Source organism: Barbatula barbatula (assembly GCF_947034865.1).
Source record: "Barbatula barbatula genome assembly, chromosome: 11".
NCBI lineage: Eukaryota > Metazoa > Chordata > Actinopteri > Cypriniformes > Nemacheilidae > Barbatula > Barbatula barbatula.
The window spans coordinates 23942188-23966802 of record NC_136774.1 but is presented as its reverse complement, the minus strand read 5'-3'; the positions used below and the strand labels follow the sequence as shown (position 1 = coordinate 23966802).

Below are 24615 nucleotides of genomic sequence, written 5' to 3'. Positions count from 1 at the left end.
GCGCTGTATAAATTGAATTGAGAGTCTCTCTGTCTCTCAGTACAAGGTCTCTGTTGTTTTATTTATGGTTGAATATCATTGGTATACTGAAGTGGGTTTCTGTGAGGTCAGAGGTCACAAACACAAGTAAAACGTGACTGTTGACTGCTGTTGTGCTCATTGTGTGACTAACCAACATCAGAGACCAGTTAAACATGAAAGTCCATTAGTTAACCCTGCTCAAAACACATGATGGAGAACTGACGTACACGTGCTCTTCCTGTCATGCACGGATGATTGTTTATGACTCAAATGAATGTAATATAATTGACATAAAGGCAAGAGAAAAGGTGGGGTACAGTATTTCATAATAGTCTTGTTAAAAAGTTGTTCTTGTGATGAGTTGAGACAAGCCGGTGGACAAGGGCGGTGACGGGAGGTTTTTTGAAAGCTTTTAGACCTTCATCAGGTTCATTTGCTCTCAATGTTGATTTAATCATGGAGCTGAAAGCAACATGTGCTCTTCTTCTGCTCATCATGTGTGTCGCCATCTTCACCAGCACCGAAGGTCAGACATCATCCCAATCTCTCTTAATAATCCATATATACGCTCTGTGAAGCTGTGCATATTCAGTGTTATTATTGGTTTCAAATTGACTTCACATATTCAGCTTTCAGGCGTGTGTTATACGGACATGTGCTGTGACACGCATTGCTTTAAGCTGCTGGCCTTTATGAGAATATTAAACATGCAATGTCTTTGTCATGCAAAGCAGGGCTTGTCTCTGTCGTTCTTGTATTTTCACTGTAACAATCATTTTATTGCTTATTGCTTTAGTGAGAGTTTTCAGAAATGACAATTGAGTTCAACCGACAAGCGTCTTAAGTCAATGAACTCTCTCATCTTATCTTATAAACTAATAAGTTCTTTGTGGTGCGTTTATGACTGACTCTTACTGTACGTCTCGTTCATGTAGGTTTCGCCTGTTGTTTGAGTGTTTCAAAGAAAATCCCCGAGAGAATGCTGAAAACGGTTTCTAGATATGAAATACAGAAGAAATCTGGTGTCTGTGAGATTAATGCAGCGATGTGAGTGTTTATTAACAATAAAACAATGTGTTTAATCAATATTTATTTCATAATCTTTTGTTTCTTTATATACTGTTTGTGGCTCTTTAGACTATACAGCGGCCAAAGAAAAATCTGTGCAAACCCCAAAGTGCTGAAAGTCTTGAAGAAAATGAAGAAAAGACAACAAAAGACGCAGCGTTCTAATGCAGAGAAATAAACCCATGCTGAAAACTCACAGTCCAGAAGTCTTTCATTCATGGACATTAATAACAGTTTATTCACTACATTCAGTTCCCATTTCTTCTACTTTCTTATTTGCTTCATGTATGTTATTTGCATGTTTCTCCTTCTGTTCAGTTTGATCACTGTTTGTTCTGATGCAGCCTATACTGACTTGGAGTGTTATTGTCAACAAAACTGTAAATGTACACAGCATTTCTAATAAAAATGATAAATGAGATGAAAAACTGAACATAGTCTGAACTATGAACGCTATTAAAGATGGTTTGTATCTTTAAAAATGCAAACACAAGGTTATGTAAAAAGCATTTTTTGGCTAATTTGGTGTAAAAAGCAAAATGACTATAAACATCTTAGAAATCAGATGATACGATGCGCCTATAATATAAATGTAATATAAAAGCGGACTGCAGCGCGCGCTGCCATCTAGCGTAACGGTGACGAACTGACGTGTTGTTTATAAGTTTAGTTTCCGTCTGTACAATATTTACAGTATAATGACAAACACTGACAAACTTTAACATTAAATTCATTCAAAATACAAATGTCAGAATTAAAGAAAAAATATATAACACTTCCTGTCCAATCATTGGCAAGTTGTGGGCTGCGAACCCCGCCCCTTTGAACCACCATAGATACGCTGCTGTTCCAGTACGTGCACGCGCGCAGAGAAGTCAGTAAAGTAGTTAATGTAGAAACGTACAATATCTCAATCTTGTGTGTTTATATGACACAATCCTTTGTCTTTTACTGGAAGGGTTAAGACCGTATTGACAGAATGTTCCGTTTCCAGACCGCAAAACAAACACGAGTTTAACTACCTCAGATTCATCAGAAACAACCGAGGGAAGATGAATTTAAACGATGATATTAAAGACGCCAAACTCATGAAGTTTCTGTCAGCCGTTTTTTACGCCTTCAGCTCGTTTTTCATCATCGTGGTGAATAAAAGTATTTTAACGCATTACAGGTGAGTGTCAGATCCTCTTCCGCCTTTCGCGCTGCGCATGCGCAGAACACACGCCGCATGTAATGACAGTCATCACGTTTTATTTCTGTGCAGGTTTCCCTCATACATGTTTCTAGGAATTGGACAGGTGAGTTACATTCTTTACGTATTTCATGTATGTTTTATGATACACTCATACTCGTCATTATATTTATTCATACAGATGGCAGCTACAGTCGTCATCCTCTATGTTGCCAAAATGAACAAAGTTGTCAGTTTTCAAGACTTTGACAGAAGTATTTTCCAAAAGGTAAGTTGTGAAGAATGAAGGTTTGTGGTAGTTCCATCACAGTGTTTTAAAGCAGGGATGCACGATACGTACATTTTGGCCGATAACGATAACCGATGATTGTTTTTAAGATTTGGAGCCGATACCCGATATATTGTCTGATATACAGTCTCTAGATATTAATACAACATTTCCTAAGACTGAAACAAAAGGCAAAAAGTGGAGAACAGCTTTAATCTGAAAACATTGACTGCAGAACACAAGGAAACCGTTAGTTCTCTTTTCCCCTGAATATCACGTATCAAGTCTACTTTACACCAGTTAAAGATCCTTCAAACTTTTCTGATATATTTTTATTTCATAAACAAACTATAGATGTTCTTCCAGAGCAACCCAGAGAAATGTTCTTGATATCCACGAGTCTAACAGGTCTCAAGACTCAAACATTATGCTTTTATTATTATAATAACACATTCATAAATACTGAATCTACATCGACAATGTTTTGCTAATATCAGTAAGTGAATGATCACGACAGAAAGACAGAACTGTTCTGGAAGTTTAACCAGAGGAAAACATTTATGATTTATCGCTATAATTTATCAGCCTACATTTTATTATCTATACAATAACATCAAAAATGACCATTGATTGATATCGTTTACTGTTAATTTGTCGTGCATAAACAGGCATGTAGTTTTACTCATTTATTGTAATGTTTTGATGTAGATTTTTCCTCTGCCGTTGCTGTATGTTGGTAATCACGTGACCGGTCTGGGGGGAACTAAGAAGTTGAGGTAAAAGAGTGTGATGGCATTATTATGGGCTCATTTGAATCTCGTTATGAAGTTGTTGATGGCAGACTCTCTGTTTCAGTTTACCCATGTTCACAGTGCTCAGAAAATTCACCATTTTACTCACAATGATCATGGAATCAAGGATATTGAGGTACATACATTCATACTCGCGTTAAGAAATACTGTAGTATGTACTATAGTAAACTGGTAAATTTCCCTTTATAGCATCATTTTTTAATCTTTCCATAGTAAATATTAAACTATACGTTAATAGTTCTCAATATATTAAAGTTAATACTATACTAGAGTATAATTACTATATTGTACAATATGCTACAACTTGATATAGTAAACGCTATAGTGTGCTTCCCGTGCTGACAGCAGAATTATATTTAAAAAAATAATAATATTTTTTGATTTGGTTCCACACAGAAAGTCTTTTCCTCCGTCTCTGGTGTGCAGTGTTCTGGCGATTGTTCTCGGGGCTTTGGTGGCTGCCAGGTACAGTAAATAAATGTCATATGGTGAGATATATGAAGGACAATCAGATGTGTTCATGAACTCTCACTCATCTGTTTCAGCTCAGATTTGTCCTTCAATGCGGAAGGTTACACATTTGTTCTGATGAACGACTTCTTTACCGCTGCCAGCGGTGTTTACACCAAAAAAACACTTGGAATGGAGGTACATGACAACATTTGCACTATCTGTTATCAAACAGCGCTTAATATTTCTCTGAAAACTCCATAAACAAATAAGATAAAACCGTTAATGATCGCTTCATCCTTCACCTACTGGCTGTCGTGTAACAGGCCATCACAGGTCAACTCGTCCAGGAACAGTTTGGTTAAAAATCTACTTTCCTTTGATATAAACATCTCACCCGTCTTTGCTCTTTCAGGTTGTGTCCTGGAATTTTAACACTAATCTCTAAATAAACAGGCAAACCCTGTTGAGAAAGTGTCTCATGATATGTTTTGCTCTGTTCTTCACAGGGTCTTGGTAAATATGGAGTTTTGTTTTATAATGCGTTTATCATTATAATTCCCACTCTTCTGGCAAGCGCCTACACTGGAGATTTACAGCAGGTGAGTGAAAACTGAGATCGAGTAATACATTTTTTTATAAAGTTGAGTTTGAACATGTTGTTTTTATTTCTTGTTTTAAGGCGCTGAGCTTTGATGGATGGCTTTCTTTGACTTTTATCTTTTATTTTTTGCTGTCTTGCGTTATGGGGTAAGTCCGGTTGTTGACAAAGTTGAAACGGTCATTTTACATGAATAATTAAGTTCTTATTAAGTTACTAGAATGTTTCTGATTGCAGGTTTATATTGATGTATTCCATCATCCTCTGCAGTTATTATAACACGGCTCTAACCACAACAGTGGTGGGTGCTATAAAGGTATCTTCCCCCTACAGTATATTTCACACATATGATATACAGTATGGTATACACACATATTAAAGGAATTGTTCACTTCAACATAAATTTTCATGATAATTTACTCACACAAAATTACCATTTTAAACAAAAAACTGACACAAAGACAATTTAATGTTTCATTGAACCTTCAACAACTTTTGAACGGTCCTCCTTCACATTTGTAAACACTGACTCGGTACTTCCGCCTATATCAAGTGTGATCATTTCAACATTACCTTTATTCATCGCCTGGTATCGTTAAAAAGCTGCACGGAAACTGTCATTTTGACCTTCAACCGTTTGGAGTCCTTTGAAGTCCACTATATGGAGAATAATCCTGCAATGTTTTCATCTAAAACCTTCATTTTTTTTTTCGACTAAAGAAACAATTACATAATAATAATCTTAGATGACAACAGGGGCGAGAAAATTATCATGAAAATGTATGTTGAAGTGAACAATTCCTTTAATAGATGTACAAATACAATAACTTCCAAAAGAGTGTGATTTTATATATTTGTACATGTGTAGGCTTCATATTGTTTATCATACTCATGAATTTGGCTCTTCAGTTGTTTAATGTCTTTATTTTATTTGACAGAATGTAGCTGTGACATATGTTGGCATTTTTGCTGGAGGAGATTATATATTCTCATGGCCAAACTTTATAGGTCTGAATATCTGGTAAGAACTCTGCACAATTTGTGTGCGTTTTATTTCACACATCTGATTCAAATCATCAGCTTATTGGCAGAAAGTGTGCTTGTCAGTATAAAATGTGAAGCGCTGACGTCATTTCCAGTGAAGCTAAACGTTCCATGTGTTTGTTTTTCCACATTCTCAGTGTGTCTGGGGGACTGATCTATTCCTACATAACTTTCAACAGCCCATCGTCAGAACCCAACATGAAACCAGTGGAGGACAAAGTAGCGATTCACATTACAGGTCACACTCAAGGTTTGGAGAAAACGTGATTCTGCCAGGACACATCTTCACTGCATCTATTTATGTTGCATTGAATGACATTTACCAAGATTCCATGTTTTAAAGACTTCATTCTCTAAAGGAGAAAATGCACAAACTCCACAGCCAGTCACACAGTAATGTTCCGCATTCCTTAAAAATAAACATGACAGCCAAGATTGATTCATATTATTGATTTAATGAAGACTTGAAGTGCTAAACACAACGTTTGGCTTATGAAGGTGAATAAAAGCCCACTAACATATTTACAGTCTTTTCAGTACAACAAACATGTCAAAATCAAAACGATTACATTCTGTTGTCATCATAATCGTAACAATCACCTGGGATCAGTTTGTGAAAGTACGTTCAAACCTCTTTCCGAAGGATTTTGCTGAATATATTACTTAGATTTGAAGTGGAACGACAAAACTTTAAGCAATGCTTATAAAAAAGTCAATCCTGAGGAACTTGAATAGGTTTCCAGTTTTGAAGACGCCAAACTTAAAGTTCCAGAACACTGCATTCTACTGCAGCGATCAGAAAATTTGCAGACGGAGTAAAACCAATGAACATGAACGGTTCATTCCTGATCTATGAACGGAGTTTAGTGTTGCAGATTATTGAACAGAATAGTGCTCATAAAGGCATCAACACACAGAACTCGTGTGTCTGGATAAAGAGCTGCTTGGTTCCTCATTTACACCCAGAATCTCATTCCATCATCATCACTCTTTGGAAGCCAATATCACCGTCCTCGAGCTGAACTACTAAAGTGAGAAACATCACTGGATTAATATCGTAAGTGCTTCAGTTTATATGTTCACTCTTGTACATACGTGTACCGCTGGATGGAGCGTTTCACGCTGCCTGTTTATAGCCGGTTAGTTTGTCAATGTTATTGCAAAGCTTGAACAGAGTCTACAGCCGACAGCAGGTGGCGCTCTACAGAAGCTACTCTCACTGGTTTAAATAGAATAAATACATGATTAAAGGTGGCAGTGGACCAATGTGATGGGGGGAAAATGGCTAAAGAAAACCAGACGTGAGTCTCCTGTCCTTTCTCTTGTCTCAGAGCAAGTTTCTACTCAATCTGCTATAAAAAGTTCTTAACCTTTAGCAGTTCAGTCACTGCACCCTGCTTAAAAACACACACAAGTCCTTGAACACACACATATTAATGTCACATACAAAACTCCACCCACAAATCCATATAAAAACACTCGTTACCACAAAGTGCACGACCAAACAAACGAGACACGTCTTACCTATTCGATAAGCCAATAAAACAACAACAACATTCTTCATATAATGATGTTATCTACCATCATAGCAGCCTAAAGGTACAACAGAAAGCAAAATAAGGTGCTTGTAGCTTATATCAACCCGGCGGCACTAACTTAGGAAGTGCAAGGGGTCACGAAAGTGAGCAAAATTACTGGATGACGTCAACATCAGAACTGCTTTTAAACACCCCTATAAACACTGGATTTTACAGAAGCTGATAATAAGCTGAATACGTTTTGACAATTTCTCAGGCGGAGAGATTATTGGCCAACTCGATGAGAGCGAGAGCGCCGTGGAGTCGTTCCCTTTGTTCCTGAAGACACCGGCGGGCCGTTCCACCTCCACCGCTCTTCTCATCTTCTGGTTCCTCCTCTTCGCCTTCATCATACGGCAGAAAACCCAAAGGGTCCTGCTGCTCTTGATCCTCCATGATGCTTTTACTCGGAGTAGATGTCCTCTGTTCCCTTGTCTGCCAGTACCTGACGAAACAAACAAGATAAATAAAAAAAACATTGACGTCGTTGGATCTTCTCTGACTGTAAGTGAATGTGCTCGGTATTGATTTGTCATTACATTAGCAAACAAACACATCGATATCGTTGCTGCTGCTCACTCTGTACAAAGTTGTGATTTAGAGATTGTATGACTTCTTTGATGATTTTTTGTGGATGCAGTTCTGCTGAAGAAGTTCACGTAGGTGTAGAAGTCTACATTAAGCACAAAATAATCACTTTATCTATAGTGCTGTGCGATATTGAAGAAATATGCGATATAATGCTAAACAGGACTGAATTATATTAAAGAAAATATATATATTTCACAATGTCTCTGCTATTTTCATCAACCTAAACCTTTGACTATAGACCACTTCGCAAGATGTAAACACTTCCAGTTTCAGTTTTATTTAAATCTCACATAAACATTTTGATTCGGTTAAACATTTTCTGTTGCATTTTGTTCAAACATTGTGTAGTGTTAAAATACTGAAACAGGAAGTTATTCTGGACCTGCGTTGGCTCAACGTCATTTATGTCATCCAAAGTGGTCTATACATAACTTGATTCAGTTATTGCAAACTACTGCGATGTGCATATTGCGATTTACACATTTGCTATACTTTTATCATTTTGATATATTGCGCAGCCCTAATCTAAAGTTTAAACTATAGTGTTGCTGGGGTCACTGTATTCAGTGAAAGTCCCCACAGGTTTCACTCACTTTGCCAGCCATTCAGCAACGGCTTTGTCATCAGCTCCATGTGACTGCCCTGGTCCGCCCGTGGGCTCCTCTCGCTTCAGTCTGGCATACGGATGCTTAGGACAGTGCCGGTTCGCGTGGGTAAACCGGCTACAGCAGCCTACAGAGGGCACAAAACAAACTAGTAAACATTCTGGTGTCTCAGATGGATGTATCATTTCACAGGTCCGACTCGGAGTGGTACACAAAGCTTCACCTTTCTCAGAACAGACGAAGGGTTTCTCTCCAGTATGAAGACGCTGGTGTGTTTTTAGCTGTCCGCTCTGGACGAATGCTTTTCCACAGTCTGGATAATCACACAGGTACGGCCGTTCCCCTACAACACAAAGCTTTGAGTCAATACTCTCGTGCTTACAGTGTTCTGGTTATACACTGTGGTTTAACGGGACGTACCCGTGTGTGTCCGTTTGTGGGCCTGTAAGGACTTCTCCCTGGGAAACACCCGGTTACAGATGTTACAGCGGATGCGGCTGTTGGAGTTCTCGCCCTCGTTTATCAGTTCTCTGACCGTATCTGCTCGCGGACGCCCACGACGGATGCCGTCCTGTAAAAGAAAACACAAACTCTACATCAGAACCGTGACAAAACCGTATAGACACCTTGTAAGTTTACACGCTAAAAATGCTCTTAAGACATGAATGCAGATATAACAAGGACACATGTAAGGGTACAAAAAGTTCACATTTAATTATTCTTTATAAATATATCAAGAGTTTGGTTCCAAGTTTAGACCATTTTTATTGTGCATCCCAATGAATATCAATGAAACTGCAGTTAGTTTGTAACGTAATAACTGACATAATACAGCAAACTAACACAATAAACAACATGATTAAAAAAGAATTCTCATTTTGGCACTAAACTCTTCATATGTAAGTGTTGAACAACACAGTAAGATGATATGAGTCCCTCAAATGCTTCATAATCCTGCTGTAGTATATTCTAGCCAAGTGTAGTTATTACTGTAATGTACTATAGTAAACACATTCGGTCTTATCTCCCGTGGGAAGAAACGAACCGATCTTAGTGCGCAAACACACTCGCGTGAGCACAAAGGAATATTTGAAGGAAGAATGATTGTCTGGATTAAAGCTTTTGGGTTTTTTCTAGAACATCCGGAACGTTTTGGCGCGCACGTCTGACGTCATGCGCAGCTCCGTCAGCGTCACAATGGCGAGCAATTTAAAATCCCATTCGGAGCGCGCGCATTTTACACCGAGCTAGAACAAATACTATAACAGTCACCTGACTCTCTTTATCTACCGACAATAATGACGTGATATAAAACTACAATAATAACAGAAGTTCTCAAACTACAGAACAGGAAGCATTTAAAGCATCACAGTGTGATATTGTCTCACCTTCAGGTGCTCGGGGTCCGGGCAGGAGTGGACATCTGTCTCGGCGGGTGAGCTGCTGCTGCTGCTTCGGGTGGGTGACCCGGTTACACTGCCCGATCCGGGACTCAGTGTGACATTATGCGCGTTTTCCCCCCAGCGCCACGGATAAACCATAAAATCACTGAAGCCGGGACTGGTGGGCACGAGAGAGTCCGCGGCGCGGGGCTTGATGGGAGTCGTCTTGATGACGGACACCAGAACTCTTTTCGGTGAATCGTTGCAGAATATCACTTGATGTTTGCTGTCAGCCATAACGGAGTAAAAGTGGGTGTTAAAAGCGTTCCTTTAAAATGAATCCTGCTAAAAAAAGTCCAAAGTCTTGATAAGTGCAGATGGCGTCAATCCCCCGTTGCGTTACCGCTTCTGTATTACGCAGATAATCATTCCCGATGTGACATGCAGCACTAATGCAGCTGCTGCAGCGGATCTTCACTGCGCTCGCGCTCGCTGCTTCCCTGAACACACTTCGCTTTCCCGCGTTGGAAATCGCGCCTGAGCGGAACATTCGGCCAATCCGCGAAGAGAGTGTTTCACGCCCCGCGAGAGTGACCAATGACAGGCGCTTTGACCCCGACGGAGCGCACAGTAACCAATGACAGGCGCCGTGACAACTAATGACTGACAGGGACGATTCCGTTGCGCTGTTTGATCTACGGTTCATAAAAAAGATGACAGATGCAGGAGTTTACGAATAAATGTGATTTATAGATATATGATGATCATATATGATTATAGATGTTAAGAAGAAATACTGGCGACGGAAGTCCCTCCTGAAAGGAGAAAGAGCCAATCATCACTCTTCAAACACACGTCAGTCATCTTCTCAGGGCTTTTGTGGGCATTAAATAGCTGCCATGGTGAGTTTCATACATACAGATGTTCCTTAAAGAAACGTCAGTTTTTATCGTGTGATTTAATACGGGTACGTCAGAAGTAACGCGCTCTTTCTTGAATGGCAGGACCGTCAGCCAATGGAATCGCTTCTTTCATATTTAAAGGGCGTTGAGTTCATTTCTCACTTCTCCCGCGCACAATGTTTACATTCACTTTGATTTAAAGGGAAAGGCGGGCGCCAAAGTTACGTCATCAATCCGCCTTTTCGTTGCGTTGAGATGTCCCGAAGCATGATGGGAGTAAAGATTCACTTCAAACATGCGACAACTTCCGGCTGTAAGACTAATACTCACTGACCGGACCTTAGACGTCAAGCTTTATATAATAACAACACATCAAATATACTTTAGTATTCTATAGAAGTTTTGAACCGTACTGTATAATACATATTAAAGAACATCATTAAACACTGTAAAACAATTCTACCACTGGCAACAGTTTGTTCAAAGATAAATGATCATTAAACATTAACAAGTCTTTATCTTTACAGAAAAAAACTATAAAATAACGGCCTCTTGCAAAGCATTCTGGGAACAAAAATGAAAAAAAAAAAACTGAAAATGTTTGTTTGTTCGTTTTTTCTGTAATGATAAAGACTTTTTTATGTTTAATGTTCATTTATCTTTGAACAAACTGTTGCCGATAAATGAGATCAATAGAAATCTACTGTAAGTTAATGGTGACTAGATGCATAACTACATCAAACACGTTTACAGTGAAGACTTTACCAATTCACTAATGTTTAAAGTCCATAACACTGTAGAATACATATAACACATCTGAGTAAAGAAACAGAAACAATGTTCATTCTCTCCAACAAAGGATTTATTGAAATGAGAATGATTTAGATACTTTCATATATATGAAATCATCAGGGTTTAAATTCAATTGGTCATCAAAATAAATGTATATGCATTATTTACAGGAAAAACAATAACAGTCCCTTTAAGTGTTACACGTGGCCTATATATACAGCTTTCAGTCAACAGAGAGAGAGAGATTCACATTAGATGCGTCACATACGGCTCGAGGTGTAGAATAAAGCACTGGATACAGTATTTAAAACATCTTTAAAGGTTTAGTAACATAAGAGCAAAGGCAGGATTCTGACATGATATTTACACCGACATAAAAACTCTCAACTTTAGATGCTTAAAGCCCGATTAAAAAAACTCTTTCAAATAAAAACGCTTGATATTTGCTGACTTTTCCCTTTAGCACAGTTTCCTCACAGAATATTGTTCGGTGTCGGGCGGTCAAAACAAGCACTAAAAACAAAATGTGACGTGGGTCTTCAGCGCAGGAGAGGAGCGCGAGCTTTGGAGTTGGAGTTACTGGAAAAACAAGAGAGACACTTATGAACATCGCAGAGCAAATCAACATACGGTGTAAAGAAGAGCAGATGCGCAGACGCGCATGCACATGCGCTATGAACAGAAGCAGAGAACTTTAAAGCAGCAGGACAAAGATAAAGAAAAGTTGATACCATGCTCTCTGAAAGCGTGTCGATGGCATTGCGTGAAGCGATTTCCTTCTTCTGGACAGAGATCGTCTGTTACAGGTAAAGATGCAAGTGTGGCAGAAAGATACAAACTCATTAAAACTACAGAGTAACTTATCTTAAGGCTGTGCAATTCATCGCAATCTGCAGTTTACAAAATAATTGATGTTGTTTGAATAATTCTATGTTGTTTTAAGGGTTAATGAGCAATCGTGTTAAATAATCGGGATCTCAATATTGGCCGAAATGGTCGCGATGATGTTTTTGTCATAATCGAGCAGCCCTAACTCAACTTATTCTGTTATTTACATCACAACAGGCGGTCAAGAATAATCTGATCAATCAAAATACGACCGCATCTCATCCCAGATGCCACTGAAGGACCATCTGAGACCACTCAATCTTTCCCCGTACCAAACAACAACATCCTCTGAAGTATTTGCCTGAAAGAGCAGATATTTGTTATCGCAGCCAGCAGAGGACAGCGTTCAAGCAGACTTGAGAGACCTTTGAATCATGCAGAAAAGCTGAAGATGAGAGAGCGTCCGAGTGTTCATGAGCCCGCCGGACACTTACTGAACTCACATCAGAGGAAGTCCTCTGGCCGACTGTTCACTGGGTTTAAAGGCTTCACGTTTGACTGCTTGATGAAATTACTGTTAACCTGACAGAACACACGCTCCTTCTCACGGGTCATTACGTGCAAACTGCCTAAAGACCTGACAAGTCTTGAATGCAACAACGGGCTGTCAAAGGGAAATGAACACCACTGTAAACATGAATGTCATTCAAGACCATTTTAAATTGTCAGTGATTTTAAGACCACATGAACCGTTATATAGAACACACCTGATGGCTCGGTTTGAACCAAGTGAACCTCTAGTCCGTCTCTTTTTCTCTGAACTAAAAGACAAGATTTGCATTTAACAGATCAACTACAGAATAACTCTGAGCGAGGCCAAAGCATCAATAAAATGAATATATCGGGCTGGTCATGTGAACCCAATATGCCGACTCTAATAATTCAAGTGCAATGGAACATTTAGCAGAATAAAACACGCTGTGAAATTTACCTTAATGACTTTGAAGCTGACTTGGTGTGAATTTTGTTTTCTTCCAATCTGCAGGAAAAGAAATACATGTTAGCGTCACACAGGGAGAATAAAACAGAACTAATGACAGAGCTGACAGCCGATGCATCGATCACGGTCTGATCTGTAAAGCTGTGCTGCGCAGTCATGCGACGAGAGAGAAGCTGCAGAACAAACCACAGGAGGATTCTGATTGGATCGAGAGCTCAACACCATCGAGCAGAAGCAGGAAGAGAACCTGATGTGTCTCACAGCTTATGACAGGTCAGTTTCATTTGCATATCGCTCTTCAAGCAACACATATGTATTCACATTTCAATCAAACTTAAAACACATTAAAGGTTAAAAATAAATGCTGATCAATATAGATATTGTAAATGGGCTTTTAGTTCAGTAAGAGAATTAATTTAACCACAAATTAAATGTTGAATTTTATTTTGGGGTGAACACAAGGAAATTAATCTGCCGTGTCTTTGCCTCATGAATAAAGGCACAGCTCTATGATTCCCCAGTGAAGTTTAAGAGAACGTTCTGGGTTTAGTTCATTCTTAAAACCATTATTGCTATCAGGAGTTCTTATGTTTAATGCAAATAACCACAAATATCTTCAGTTTAAAAATGAATACGTTTTTTTACTGTGATAAGCTGACAAGGTTGTCCCAATGAATGACTGTTTTGTTGAGACGAGGTCAGCGAGGAACCATTCAAACACAAACCTCAATAAAAGCACAGCCATAAAACATGAAACTAAACTCTGGACAGAGCATGTGTGCCAATGTGTAACTCAAACCCAGAATCTTCCTTTAACTCAAACATTCCCACACCGAGCAGATCTTCATCTCTAGATCCCTGTAATATTTGTCAGTGTGAATCCAGTGAGACAGACAGGCGGATGGACGGACGGAGCACACTTACAGCAGTCCAGTCCTGAGAAGTGCTAACCGTGACGGAAGAAATCATTTATAATCCGTCTACACAGTAAGGGAGGGAATGGAAGCCAAACAACATCCAGCAGAACACAAGGCTACAGAGAGCAGAGAGCAGCCATCTAGACACAAGAGTGACATTTAGAAGACAAAACACAAACACAAAACCAACACAACACATGAGACTCGTCTTTCCCACCAAACACTGCATCTGCACAACACTAAACACATTCACAACATCTACTGTTTGGATTACACCACAGAACCATCAAACATCCCACACGTCTGTCTGTGACGGCCCGCCCGGTCACAGGCAATGACCACTAGGCTTCAGTGCCCACGCGCGTCTTGTGTAACCAAGACCGGAGCCAAAGAAGAAGCAGCTCCTTTGAGAAGCATTAGCAGTGATAGCAAACATTTCTGTGAACTGAAATATAGGCCTAATTAATACTGCCATAGCACAAAAATAACTCAATAAAACTAAATAATAAAGAGCAATAAAATAAATCGCTGAATTATTCAGTTTTATTTGTGTTCTGAGCAGTTTTGAGATATTGACTTTTTTAATAAACAAAAAGGTTTTATCTACAAAGTCCCAAAATGTAAACAAAAAAACCTGCAAACGATTCGTCACAGAATGTGTCAACAACTCACGTCTCATTGAACCTTATAATTCCAAGGTGACAAGCTAAATGTCTATAAATAAAAGATTTACAAAGTAAAACTTTAAAAACTGAAATAACTGGCTCATAATTGCACGTGTATGGAGACAATAAAAAACGGAAACTTATTTCTTTACGACTAGATTGTTGATGAGTGAAATTAATGATGGTTCTGTTCTGTAAACACAAGAGTGTGTGATTCATAGTTTGGAGTTTGTGCAGAACGTGTGAAAAAGACGACCCCAGTCTGCCTGTAACACAACTGACTCTTCATGCATGAAATATTAAGCACATACATGACAAAACAACACGCAAAGCATCACTTGTGTGGTTAGAACAGGTCAGTTTTATTGACCAAGCTTACTGCAGAAGCACTGAAAATGTAAAAGAGATCAGAAAAGCTTCAGGGTGATGGATGCAACTGGAATAAAATGACACGTTCATGGCGGTTTTACAAGTTGCTCATCGTGAAATATGTTAACAGAAATATGTTATAGATAATTGCTGGTATTCAATAATATTATATACTACTGTAATGAAAAAAGAAATATATTATTATCTGTTTTTGAATTAGAGCTGTGCAATATATGGAAATATCGCACATGTGGATATTTCGAGCGTGCGCTCTGACACAAATCAATCAACAATCCGTGTCGAAGCGAAATCTTTATTTGTTTACAAAATGTCAGATTTGTTTAATGCGACAGTAACACACGGCTGTTCACTTTCAGGAGTTGAAAGTGATGATAAAAATAATGTGAAATATGTTGGTTATATCACTTCTTTAATGTAATTTAGTACAATTTAAATTGAATTTGGAAAAATAAATATCGTATCGCATATTGCATTATTTAGCATGCTATCGCATTTTTCCTTAATATCGCACAGCCCAATTTTGAATCTGCATAACTCCTGACATAAATTAAGAACAGAACTAAGATACTTGGTACAACATGCCAGCCTAGAAAATATGGGGCAGAAAATGTTCTGATTCTTTCTTTTTGTTCTTTGTATATGAATTCGTCTAAATCAGTTTATATACACCTGTTCTTGTAATGAAACGCAACATTTTGATAAAACCGCAATAAAAGGTCCAGGAATGATGAAGAATCTAGATACAGTCACATGCCTACAGCAGCCACACATGGGATGACATCACAGGACTCACCTGACGGGCACGTGTCACAGACAGCGAGCGTCCCGTTACTCTGCTACCATTTGAGCGGCACACAGCAGCCGGGCCACAGCGAGCCAAACACGCTGCAGCATTTTACTATCACTCGCCTGCCGTCTGACACAAGAGTCTCTCGTCTCGACAGCACAATTATTAACAGGAAGACTCAAGTCACAATGGGCTGATGGCAAACTAGGGACTACTTCACACACTGAATTTACATTTAAAGAAACACTTCACGCTTCTGTCATTATCAACACCACACACACACACAATGTTGTGAATAGTTGTTTTTCAAGCCGCTCTTCACAAGTTTGACTTTTATTGACTGATCTGCTCTTTCATTACATGGAAAAGTCACAAGAGTTGTGCGAAGATTCCTAAAAGAAATCCCCTGTCCGGTTCCACAAAAAAGGGCCGACATGAGAGCGAGTCAATGATGACAGAGCTTTGATCTATTAGATGAGTTGTTTCTTTAACGGTAAGCTGAAACATGCAGTTCATTAACACGTATGCCAGGAGAACTCTCTGTGTTTGTGTACACATGCACATCCCTGAGAACCACCACGTATGATCCATGAAATCGAAAGATTAACTCGATATGTGATGGGTTACATGCTCTGCTGGCAGCACATGTCCACTGGTACAGACACAGACTAACAAATGTTTAGAGTTTTAGAAAGTTTAGAAATGATCAAATTGGCAAAAGAGAGATGATAAACTTCGGTGACATACTAAACGTGAGGTCTGTCCTTCAAAATTCATCCATTATCGAAGTGTACATGTAGCCAAGTTTCTAATATATGTATGATGACTTCTTGACAGATCTGTCCTCGTGAACACGTGCGCTTCAGACGACTACATGTATATGGACAAACAGAGCATTAATGTGACAGAACTTACGATAATGAACCCGTTGACGCTCTGGACTGTCTCGTGCTCTTCAGAGCTCTGAGTTTGTCACCTTGTGTGGGAACACCGCAGTCCTCGTCCTCTTCGTCAGTGTGCTGAAGATAAAAACATACATTCAGCTATTTTAATAATCCATCATTTCAAGATCAAGAGGTGTAGTGAGTGATGCGTTGTTGAATGAGCTCGAGCTGAAGTTACTCACAGATTCTGAAGTGTTTCTCTGCGATATGTTCTTGTTCGTTTCATTGATGGAGATATCTTCAACCCCTGACAGGATTCCAGACACTGCAGTTCTGCTGGAACTGTTCTCCTGCTCATTTATTTTTCGCCGGTACAGATCGCCCTCGGCCCAGAGACCCGACTGCTTCCTGTGACATCGAGTCGCATGTAAATAAGCGTTAGGGACAGGATGTATTACATCAACCACAATTGATGAAATGACAGACGTCACTCACTCTTCAGTGAAGTTCTGCTGAGGTCCAATGACTGAACCGGGTCTGCAGATCCGGATCCATGCGATGGCTTCAGCTGCTGTTAGTCTGAAGTGTTTCATCATATAACAGGCGATCAGGGTACCCGTCCGGCCCAAACCCGCTGAAACACAGATGTGTGGTTGACATACAACAACTCCCTGTTTCAGTTCACCAAATCAGAATGTGAAACACCGACTAAGCTAATATTACGATTAAGGTGTTTACATGAGTTGCTTTAAGAATATACCTTTCATGTTCCTGTTTTACATGTTAAACTACATAGTTGGATTAATGGCATACGTCATTACAGCATCGCTGTTCCATGTTTAATAATTTAATGTATCAACAAACAGTTCGTCTTCCCCGTGGTACCACATACAGTTTTGTGTGTTTCATTTATTTTCTAGAATTGTTGGCATCTTGTTTCCTGTTTGGACCAAAAATGTGTTTTCTTGCTTGAAGCCATGTTGTTTGCCATAAAACGAAACGAATGACCACTGCCATGTGTGTGTTACCTGTTGGAAAGTGCTGCGAAAGTTCCTACACGCCGGTAATAAAGTGATTAAGGTGTGTACGCACTTCCATAATGCGACTAAAATAAGAGTACTCCACCCGTCTTAATTCGGTTTGTGTTTAGTTTTCGGTTTGACAGATTAAGCCAATCAAAAAACTCTGTTTACAGCTCTAGGCTTCATTCTTAATCAAAGTATTGGCCTAATCGTGTTAAAATCTGATTATTGAACATGGTTAAATAGAAACCTGTTTTCTCACAATGCAGCAGGTCGGAAGCTGTATTTTTATATCTCTTCTCATGTCCGCAGTACCTGCATATGCAACAATAGTTCTTCATTGTGACGTTTCTACGTCAACTGCATGATTCCAGAGCAGACTTTTATACGTCATTTTACCATTACTTCCGTTTGGGATTTTTACTACTGCGCATTCAGACATGCGGATGTGGGGAAATCTAGATATATATATTGATAGAAGAGTATAATTGTTATAATATAATTGTGAGTTAAAAGTTAGACCCCCCCATGTAATAGTTTTTGTCATTTCAGTTATTTTATTAATAATGGTAATTTAATTATTCAGTACATGCATGCCAATTTGTAGTATACAGCTATGTGATGAGTGTCCAGTTGGTGGCAGTAAGCCTGAGGAAAACCTAAAAGAGGAGAAGAAGAGTTGGTTCGCGCGAGTGTTAGCGAGTTGTATTGTACTGTGTGCTACGGAGCTGTTGCGAATGATGCGGGCTGAATAAAAGAACCCAACCAAATCACACGCTTGTTCATTCCTTCAAGTGTGCTACAAAACGGACATAAACAAAACTGCGAGAAAACCGGTAAAGGTGTTTACATGCAGCGCAAAATCAGAGTAATGGGCAAAAACCAGTAATTTGTTTGAGCTAACCCTTGTATGTGAAACCAGGCCCAAATGTGGTAGGTTACATCACATTTTTTCCCTTTAACAAGTAATCTAATGATTTAATTTAGTTTTCCTTTTCTGCTTGAATACTACCTCTGCCGATTGGTTTTTGATTAAGCCGTTTGTGACCTTTCCCCGATTTGTATGTTTACATGACCTTTCATATATCAGCTTATTAAGTATAATCATGTAAAACGTGCTCAAGAGGTCATGACCTCTTACCTTTACAGTGAATGGCGATCGCTCCTTCTGCACTCTCACAGATGTTCAGGAACTTTGTGACGATGACGTCATTGGGCGTGCTGCCGTCCACAAAGAACAGATCATGATGACTGAAGCCCATATCTGTGAAACGTTTGGCGTCGTACATTTTCTTGTTGAGACGGATGATGGTGGTGATGTTGTGCTTCCTGAAGTATGGGAAATACGCTTCAGGGGCGTGAAGAGGATATCCTGATGAAGACATAACAAATTCAGAAGAGATTAAGTTCTGCAGGCAATTCATTCATTTTATAATAACTCAGGACGGAGACAAGTGCACATTGCCCTTCTCATCCAGGACACAGTTTCTACAAGCTCTGGTCCACACGCACCGTTCTCAATTTTGCTCTTTGGATGAGGACCGCTGAAGGCCAGAAACTTCCCTGGAATGATCCAGTTAAAATCTCCGTTCTCTGCCCTCTGCAAACAAACAAAAAACAATCAAACAGACGAAGAAGCCTCACATCTGACAGCATGTCATCTTAACCCACAGTTCACTTGCCATCTGATGTGCATTGCACACGAAAACAATGGACAACAATCTCTCGAACTAGGAAGCACTAAGCTGTGGCATATGTGATATATGACATCTCTGTTTTCATTTGATGATGTCACACAGCTCTTCCTGTCTAAGAGGGCGGTTCTTTGCCAGTTTAAGCTGCAAAAAGCAGCAAACCTTGAAATCTGGACATGCGAGAGAAGCTAGTATGTGATAGTTTGTCATCGTGAACACTGACCTCGTAGTGTTCGTATTCCTCCACGTTGAACTTTGAGAAATCCAGCCAGCCAAACTCAAGTGCCTTTAACACAGACACGTCATGAGTGATTATACTGTTAGAGAACACTTCCGATGCGTCTCTGAGAGAATCCACATTACCTTGCGAACGGCCCGCAGACAGTCAAGGATATTCAGATTGTACATGCAGGTTCCAAAAGATGCGTCTCTGTTAAATGTAAGCATCAGAAATTAAATAACTGACAGAAGTTACAAATTCGCTACTATGAATTTTTTAAGGGTTGTATATCACACCCTGATGTTTACTAATAACATCAGAAATCTGTTTTGTGTTCAAGCAGTAGAGGTAAAAACTCATTTAATTGTTACCGAAAAGGAAGGTAAGATGCATTTTGAGAGAGCAGAAGACTGTAGGCTTCTTCTGGTGTTTTCTGTAGATGCATGACCTTCAGCAAAACAAACACAGAGTCCATTATAGTGTAGAAACACATTTATTCTTCGTGAATTCTTCGTAAAAATCACCATTAAAAATGCATTTTCATACTTTCATTCATTTGCGTTTGACATAAAGCTGATCAAAGAGTAAACATCCATCTTTGACTGACACTTACAGCATACGAGCCGATCAAATACGCAGCATTCGCCTGTTTCTTTCTGTCACCACACGTATAAAACACAATCTTCTTCTTTGAAAGAGCACAAGACTGTCAGAAAACACACAATCAGAAAGCGCGTTACAGACAAATAATGAAGACAGCATTTAGTAGAGCAGTGTCATGTTGTGTGTTTCTTTTATTACCTTCAGTTTCTTGTTGAGTTTGCAACAGAAGTGATAAAACATGGCCAGGTTGAGCGGACCAAAGTCTGCATAGAAGCTGTTCAAATATACAAATCAAAGAGGTCAATGAGAACAATCTCAAATGCACAGACTGCCATATTAAAGTCCAGCATATTCATTCATAAAGATCCATACAGACCATAATGCACTCTTTTAAAACGTACTTTTCGTAAGCGAGTTCTTCATCAATGCAAAAATAATGTCTGTCAGGTGAGCTCCTCAACTTCTGACGGACCAGAGCGAAATACAGCTGATCTGAAAGAGAGAGAGACATAACTGAGTGCTCGGGCTTTCACGATTATGAGACGAATGAATCTTCTTATTGCGATTGTTTGACCTTGTCGCAATTATTGCACTGTTTAGAAGACACAAGGGGAGCTGTAGTGCCTGAAAATTGCATATTTTAGTGTGTATATTGCAGTTAAAGTATGGTATTACTGGTCAAATGTACCACCACAACAACATTACATAAAAAAACAACTTAAAAGCAAATACCATATTAATAACCTACAGTACAATTTAATATCAGTGTGAAAACCCGCCTAACAAAATTAAACAATAAAACAGAAGTGAAATGTAACTGTAGTCTTGCGGGGAAACTCACATACTAGAAGGTTTTCTATGGCTGATGGCATTTCAATGCTGGCTTGGATTCGCCACTGATCTTTTAAAGTATTTGGCCGATGTATTATTGACACGTAAAAGCTTACAGCTTGAATAAATGAAGACCATTTTTTCCAAAGGTTTTCCATATTTCCATTACTTATATTCAGAAGAATATTGTCATTTTAAAGCCAAATAAAAAATGTATGAGAACTAAATGGCAAAGCCCTAAACGGATTTTAATCGTTTTAATCGCGATGATTATTAGACAATTAATCGTCAGCAAAGCTTCATAATCGTGACAGCCCTACTAAGAGCACACATGAAGAAATATCATGAGATTTATGTTTTTCTGCAGTCAGTATATTGCATGTAAACACGGACCTGACTCCACTCATTGGTCGAGCAGATTTGAATCCGCGTCCCGGAAGTGAGTGATCATCATCAAATCCACTATTCTGTCTCTACACGTGAATTTATTCTTACGGAGTCAAAGTGTTGAAGAGACATAAACGATAAACACTCACCTTTAATAAACTCAACGCAGTTAGACACATCGTTTCGATTCATTATTTCAACTTATCCAATAATGCCCACACCTACAAACTTAACACCGCGATTCGCCCAGAATTAAAATAAATGAAGAATCAAAGCGATTGCAAAAAAATCAAACTAAATGTAAAATTCGTGTGTTTTTGTTTGTTGCACACTTGAAAATCAGCGGTAAATCAGATATGTCCGTTTAAAACACAAAACATGAAGCCACTGATCTTCGGTCTGTGCATAAAGTTCAATGCGGTTTAAAGTCCGCCCCTTTCCTGCCTACCGATAGGCTGCAGCTGCACCGCCGACACGTCAATCACGCAAAGTCCCTCCCCTTAGAATTTAAACCGAACAGCAGAACGTCTTCGAATCCAATTGGCACGCGGCCGAAGCCGTTGCTAGGAGAGAAGTGTCGACCGACCAATAGAACGTTTGTCTGATGTGACGTCACACGTGTCGATGTAATGCGTTCAGAATGAAGCGAACCGAACAACAAACTCGCAGCTGTGTGTGTTCACGCTCGTGCAGTTCATGCATTGCATGCAGATGCAGTTTCAGTTTGCAGCCCTACGTGCAATGTTATATAATGAAACAGCCCTGTGTCTTCAGTTTCACATCAAAACCAGTGTTGTGTGGTCAAAAATGCACAACATGTAACTGTCAAACGCGTTTGTAGTTTGTTTACCTGTGACGTGGATGTAAACATCGCTCTTGGTCTCGTCCCTCAGTGAGGCGCAGAGTCTCTTGCTCGACTCGCTCCGTCGCTCGCTCTTGCGCTTCATTCTGATCTACGCATGGACCGATGGCGTCTTGAACACGGATGAATGCACAATGTGTGTTTTATTTCGCATCGCTCCATGCGCTTTACAGCGAGAGGGGTTTAGGCCAGTTGTCCTGCAGGTGACGTGTGAGAGGCAAGTTTCCGAAAGCCTTGCGTGTGACGTCACTGCGCCAGCCCACCATACGGGTCCTGACTGAACTTTAACCCCCGTCACATACCAAAGATGAGCTTTACTGTGTGGGAAGTTTAGTCAAAGTGTTGAGAAATGTGTTCTCTACTTCATAAGTTTTATTTGTTATATTCTTTCGGTGTAAAAATAGACGAGGTTTAAGCTTAGATTAGTCCCAGACTAAATATTTCCCTACAGCAGGGGTCTTCAACTACTTTTCATTGAGGGTCAGATTCTAAAGTATAAATGGGATGCAGGCCAGTTTCTTGACCATATCCTCATTTCTTCTGTAATTGTATTTCTCTTATTTATTGTATTTTTCCCCATTTGTTACTGTTACTTGTAGATCATATATTACAACATGCAGTCAGATATTGCGTGTGCCTTTTTATTACATTAAATTAAAAGTTACATTGTTTTTTATATTCCTTGATGCATCAGTTCACCCAAAGATAAAATTGCTGTTCGTTTACTCACCGCAGCGCATCCAAGATTAGATTAGATTCAACTTTATTGTCATCACACATATACAAGTACAGTGTAAGGAAATGTAGTTTAGGTCTAACCAGAAGTGCAGTTAGCAAGTGCAGGATATACAGTTAGAATAAATACAGAATACAATATTAGGAAAATATTATACAGTGGGCATGGACTATGAAAATATGACAGTAGGTATGTACTATGAACAATATATGCATTAATAATAACATTTATGTACAGGTGGATATGAACAGATAATAATTTAGACTAAACAGTAGTGCAAGTGACTTAAGTGTGCATACATTATAGACATAAAAGCTGCAGTGCAATAGATGAGTTAATGCGGTTATAAAAGTTACGGTGCATTATATGAGTAAATGCAGTTAATAAGGTTACAGTGCAGTAGATGAGTTAATGCGGTTATAAAAGTTACGGTGCATTATATGAGTAAATGCAGTTAATAAGGTAACAGTGCAGTAGATGAGTTAATGCGGTTATAAAAGTTACGGTGCATTATATGAGTAAATGCAGTTAATAAGGTAACAGTGCAGAAGATGAGTTAATGCGGTTATAAAAGTTACGGTGCAGTATACGAGTAAATGCAATTAATAAGGTTACAGTGCAGTAGATGAGTTAATGCGGTTATAAAAGTTACGGTGCATTATATGAGTAAATGCAGTTAATAAGGTTACAGTGCAGAAGATGAGTTAATGCGGTTATAAAAGTTACGGTGCATTATATGAGTAAATGCAATTAATAAGGTAACAGTGCAGTAGATGAGTTAATGCGGTTATAAAAGTTACGGTGCATTATATGAGTAAATGCAATTAATAAGGTAACAGTGCAGTAGATGAGTTAATGCGGTTATAAAAGTTACGGTGCATTATATGAGTAAATGCAGTTAATAAGGTTACAGTGCAGTAGATGAGTTAATGCGGTTATAAAAGTTACGGTGCATTATACGAGTAAATGCAGTTAATAAGGTAACAGTGCAGTAGATGAGTTAATGCGGTTATAAAAGTTACGGTGCATTATATGAGTAAATGCAGTTAATAAGGTAACAGTGCAGTAGATGAGTTAATGCGGTTATAAAAGTTACGGTGCATTATATGAGTAAATGCAGTTAATAAGGTAACAGTGCAGTAGATGAGTTAATGCGGTTATAAAAGTTACGGTGCATTATATGAGTAAATGCAGTTAATAAGGTAACAGTGCAGTAGATGAGTTAATGCGGTTATAAAAGTTACGGTGCATTATATGAGTAAATGCAGTTAATAAGGTTACAGTGCAGTAGATGAGTTAATGCGGTTATAAAAGTTACGGTGCATTATACGAGTAAATGCAGTTAATAAGGTAACAGTGCAGTAGATGAGTTAATGCGGTTATAAAAGTTACGGTGCATTATATGAGTAAATGCAGTTAATAAGGTAACAGTGCAGTAGATGAGTTAATGCGGTTATAAAAGTTACGGTGCATTATATGAGTAA

At 39.0% G+C, this 24615-nt stretch overlaps 3 protein-coding genes across 23 annotated transcripts; 1 reads left to right on the top strand and 2 right to left on the bottom strand.

Annotated features, from left to right (window-relative positions):
- Nucleotides 1–1878: 1878 nt before the first annotated feature.
- On the top strand, nt 1879–6212 carry slc35d2 (solute carrier family 35 member D2). 2 transcript variants are annotated; one of them, XM_079467266.1, is made up of 13 exons: nt 1879–1963; nt 2048–2260; nt 2354–2387; nt 2463–2549; nt 3258–3325; nt 3405–3476; nt 3758–3826; nt 3907–4009; nt 4321–4413; nt 4494–4561; nt 4650–4728; nt 5351–5433; nt 5594–5976. In XM_079467266.1, exons 2-13 carry the CDS (start codon nt 2142–2144, stop codon nt 5721–5723), a joined length of 1005 nt encoding a protein of 334 aa, XP_079323392.1. In that variant the 5' UTR covers nt 1879–1963; nt 2048–2141; the 3' UTR covers nt 5724–5976. The 2 variants fall into 2 exon arrangements, with proteins under 2 accessions (XP_079323392.1, XP_079323391.1); XM_079467265.1 differs by having other exon boundaries at nt 1914–2260; nt 5594–6212.
- On the bottom strand, nt 5894–10195 carry znf367 (zinc finger protein 367). Of its 2 annotated transcripts, XR_013787290.1 has the most exons (6): nt 9618–10113; nt 8650–8800; nt 8453–8572; nt 8218–8356; nt 7573–7706; nt 5894–7478 (listed from the first exon to the last, which is right to left on the bottom strand). XR_013787290.1 is itself a non-coding variant. In XM_079467267.1 (5 exons), exons 1-5 carry the CDS (start codon nt 9906–9908, stop codon nt 7247–7249), a joined length of 933 nt encoding a protein of 310 aa, XP_079323393.1. In that variant the 5' UTR covers nt 9909–10195; the 3' UTR covers nt 5894–7246. The 2 variants fall into 2 exon arrangements, 1 of the variants encoding a protein (XP_079323393.1); XM_079467267.1 differs by lacking the exon at nt 7573–7706 and having other exon boundaries at nt 9618–10195.
- A 1052-nt stretch (nt 10196–11247) lies between these two features.
- On the bottom strand, nt 11248–22685 carry cdc14b (cell division cycle 14B). Of its 19 annotated transcripts, none has more exons than XR_013787279.1 (18): nt 22384–22655; nt 20717–20807; nt 20514–20589; nt 20326–20418; nt 20084–20160; nt 19856–19922; nt 19716–19778; nt 19311–19398; nt 18940–19170; nt 17272–17410; nt 17019–17184; nt 16808–16911; nt 14058–14190; nt 13125–13172; nt 12901–12954; nt 12637–12797; nt 12037–12102; nt 11356–11884 (listed from the first exon to the last, which is right to left on the bottom strand). XR_013787279.1 is itself a non-coding variant. In XM_079467043.1 (16 exons), exons 1-15 carry the CDS (start codon nt 22478–22480, stop codon nt 12638–12640), a joined length of 1554 nt encoding a protein of 517 aa, XP_079323169.1. In that variant the 5' UTR covers nt 22481–22655; the 3' UTR covers nt 11356–11884; nt 12628–12637. The 19 variants fall into 19 exon arrangements, 8 of the variants coding, with proteins under 8 accessions (XP_079323172.1, XP_079323170.1, XP_079323169.1 ...); XR_013787286.1 differs by lacking the exon at nt 22384–22655 and adding an exon at nt 21683–21964 and having other exon boundaries at nt 11360–11884; nt 12628–12797; XR_013787288.1 differs by lacking the exon at nt 22384–22655 and adding an exon at nt 21683–21964 and having other exon boundaries at nt 11360–11884.
- Between the last annotated feature and the right edge of the window lie 1930 nt (nt 22686–24615).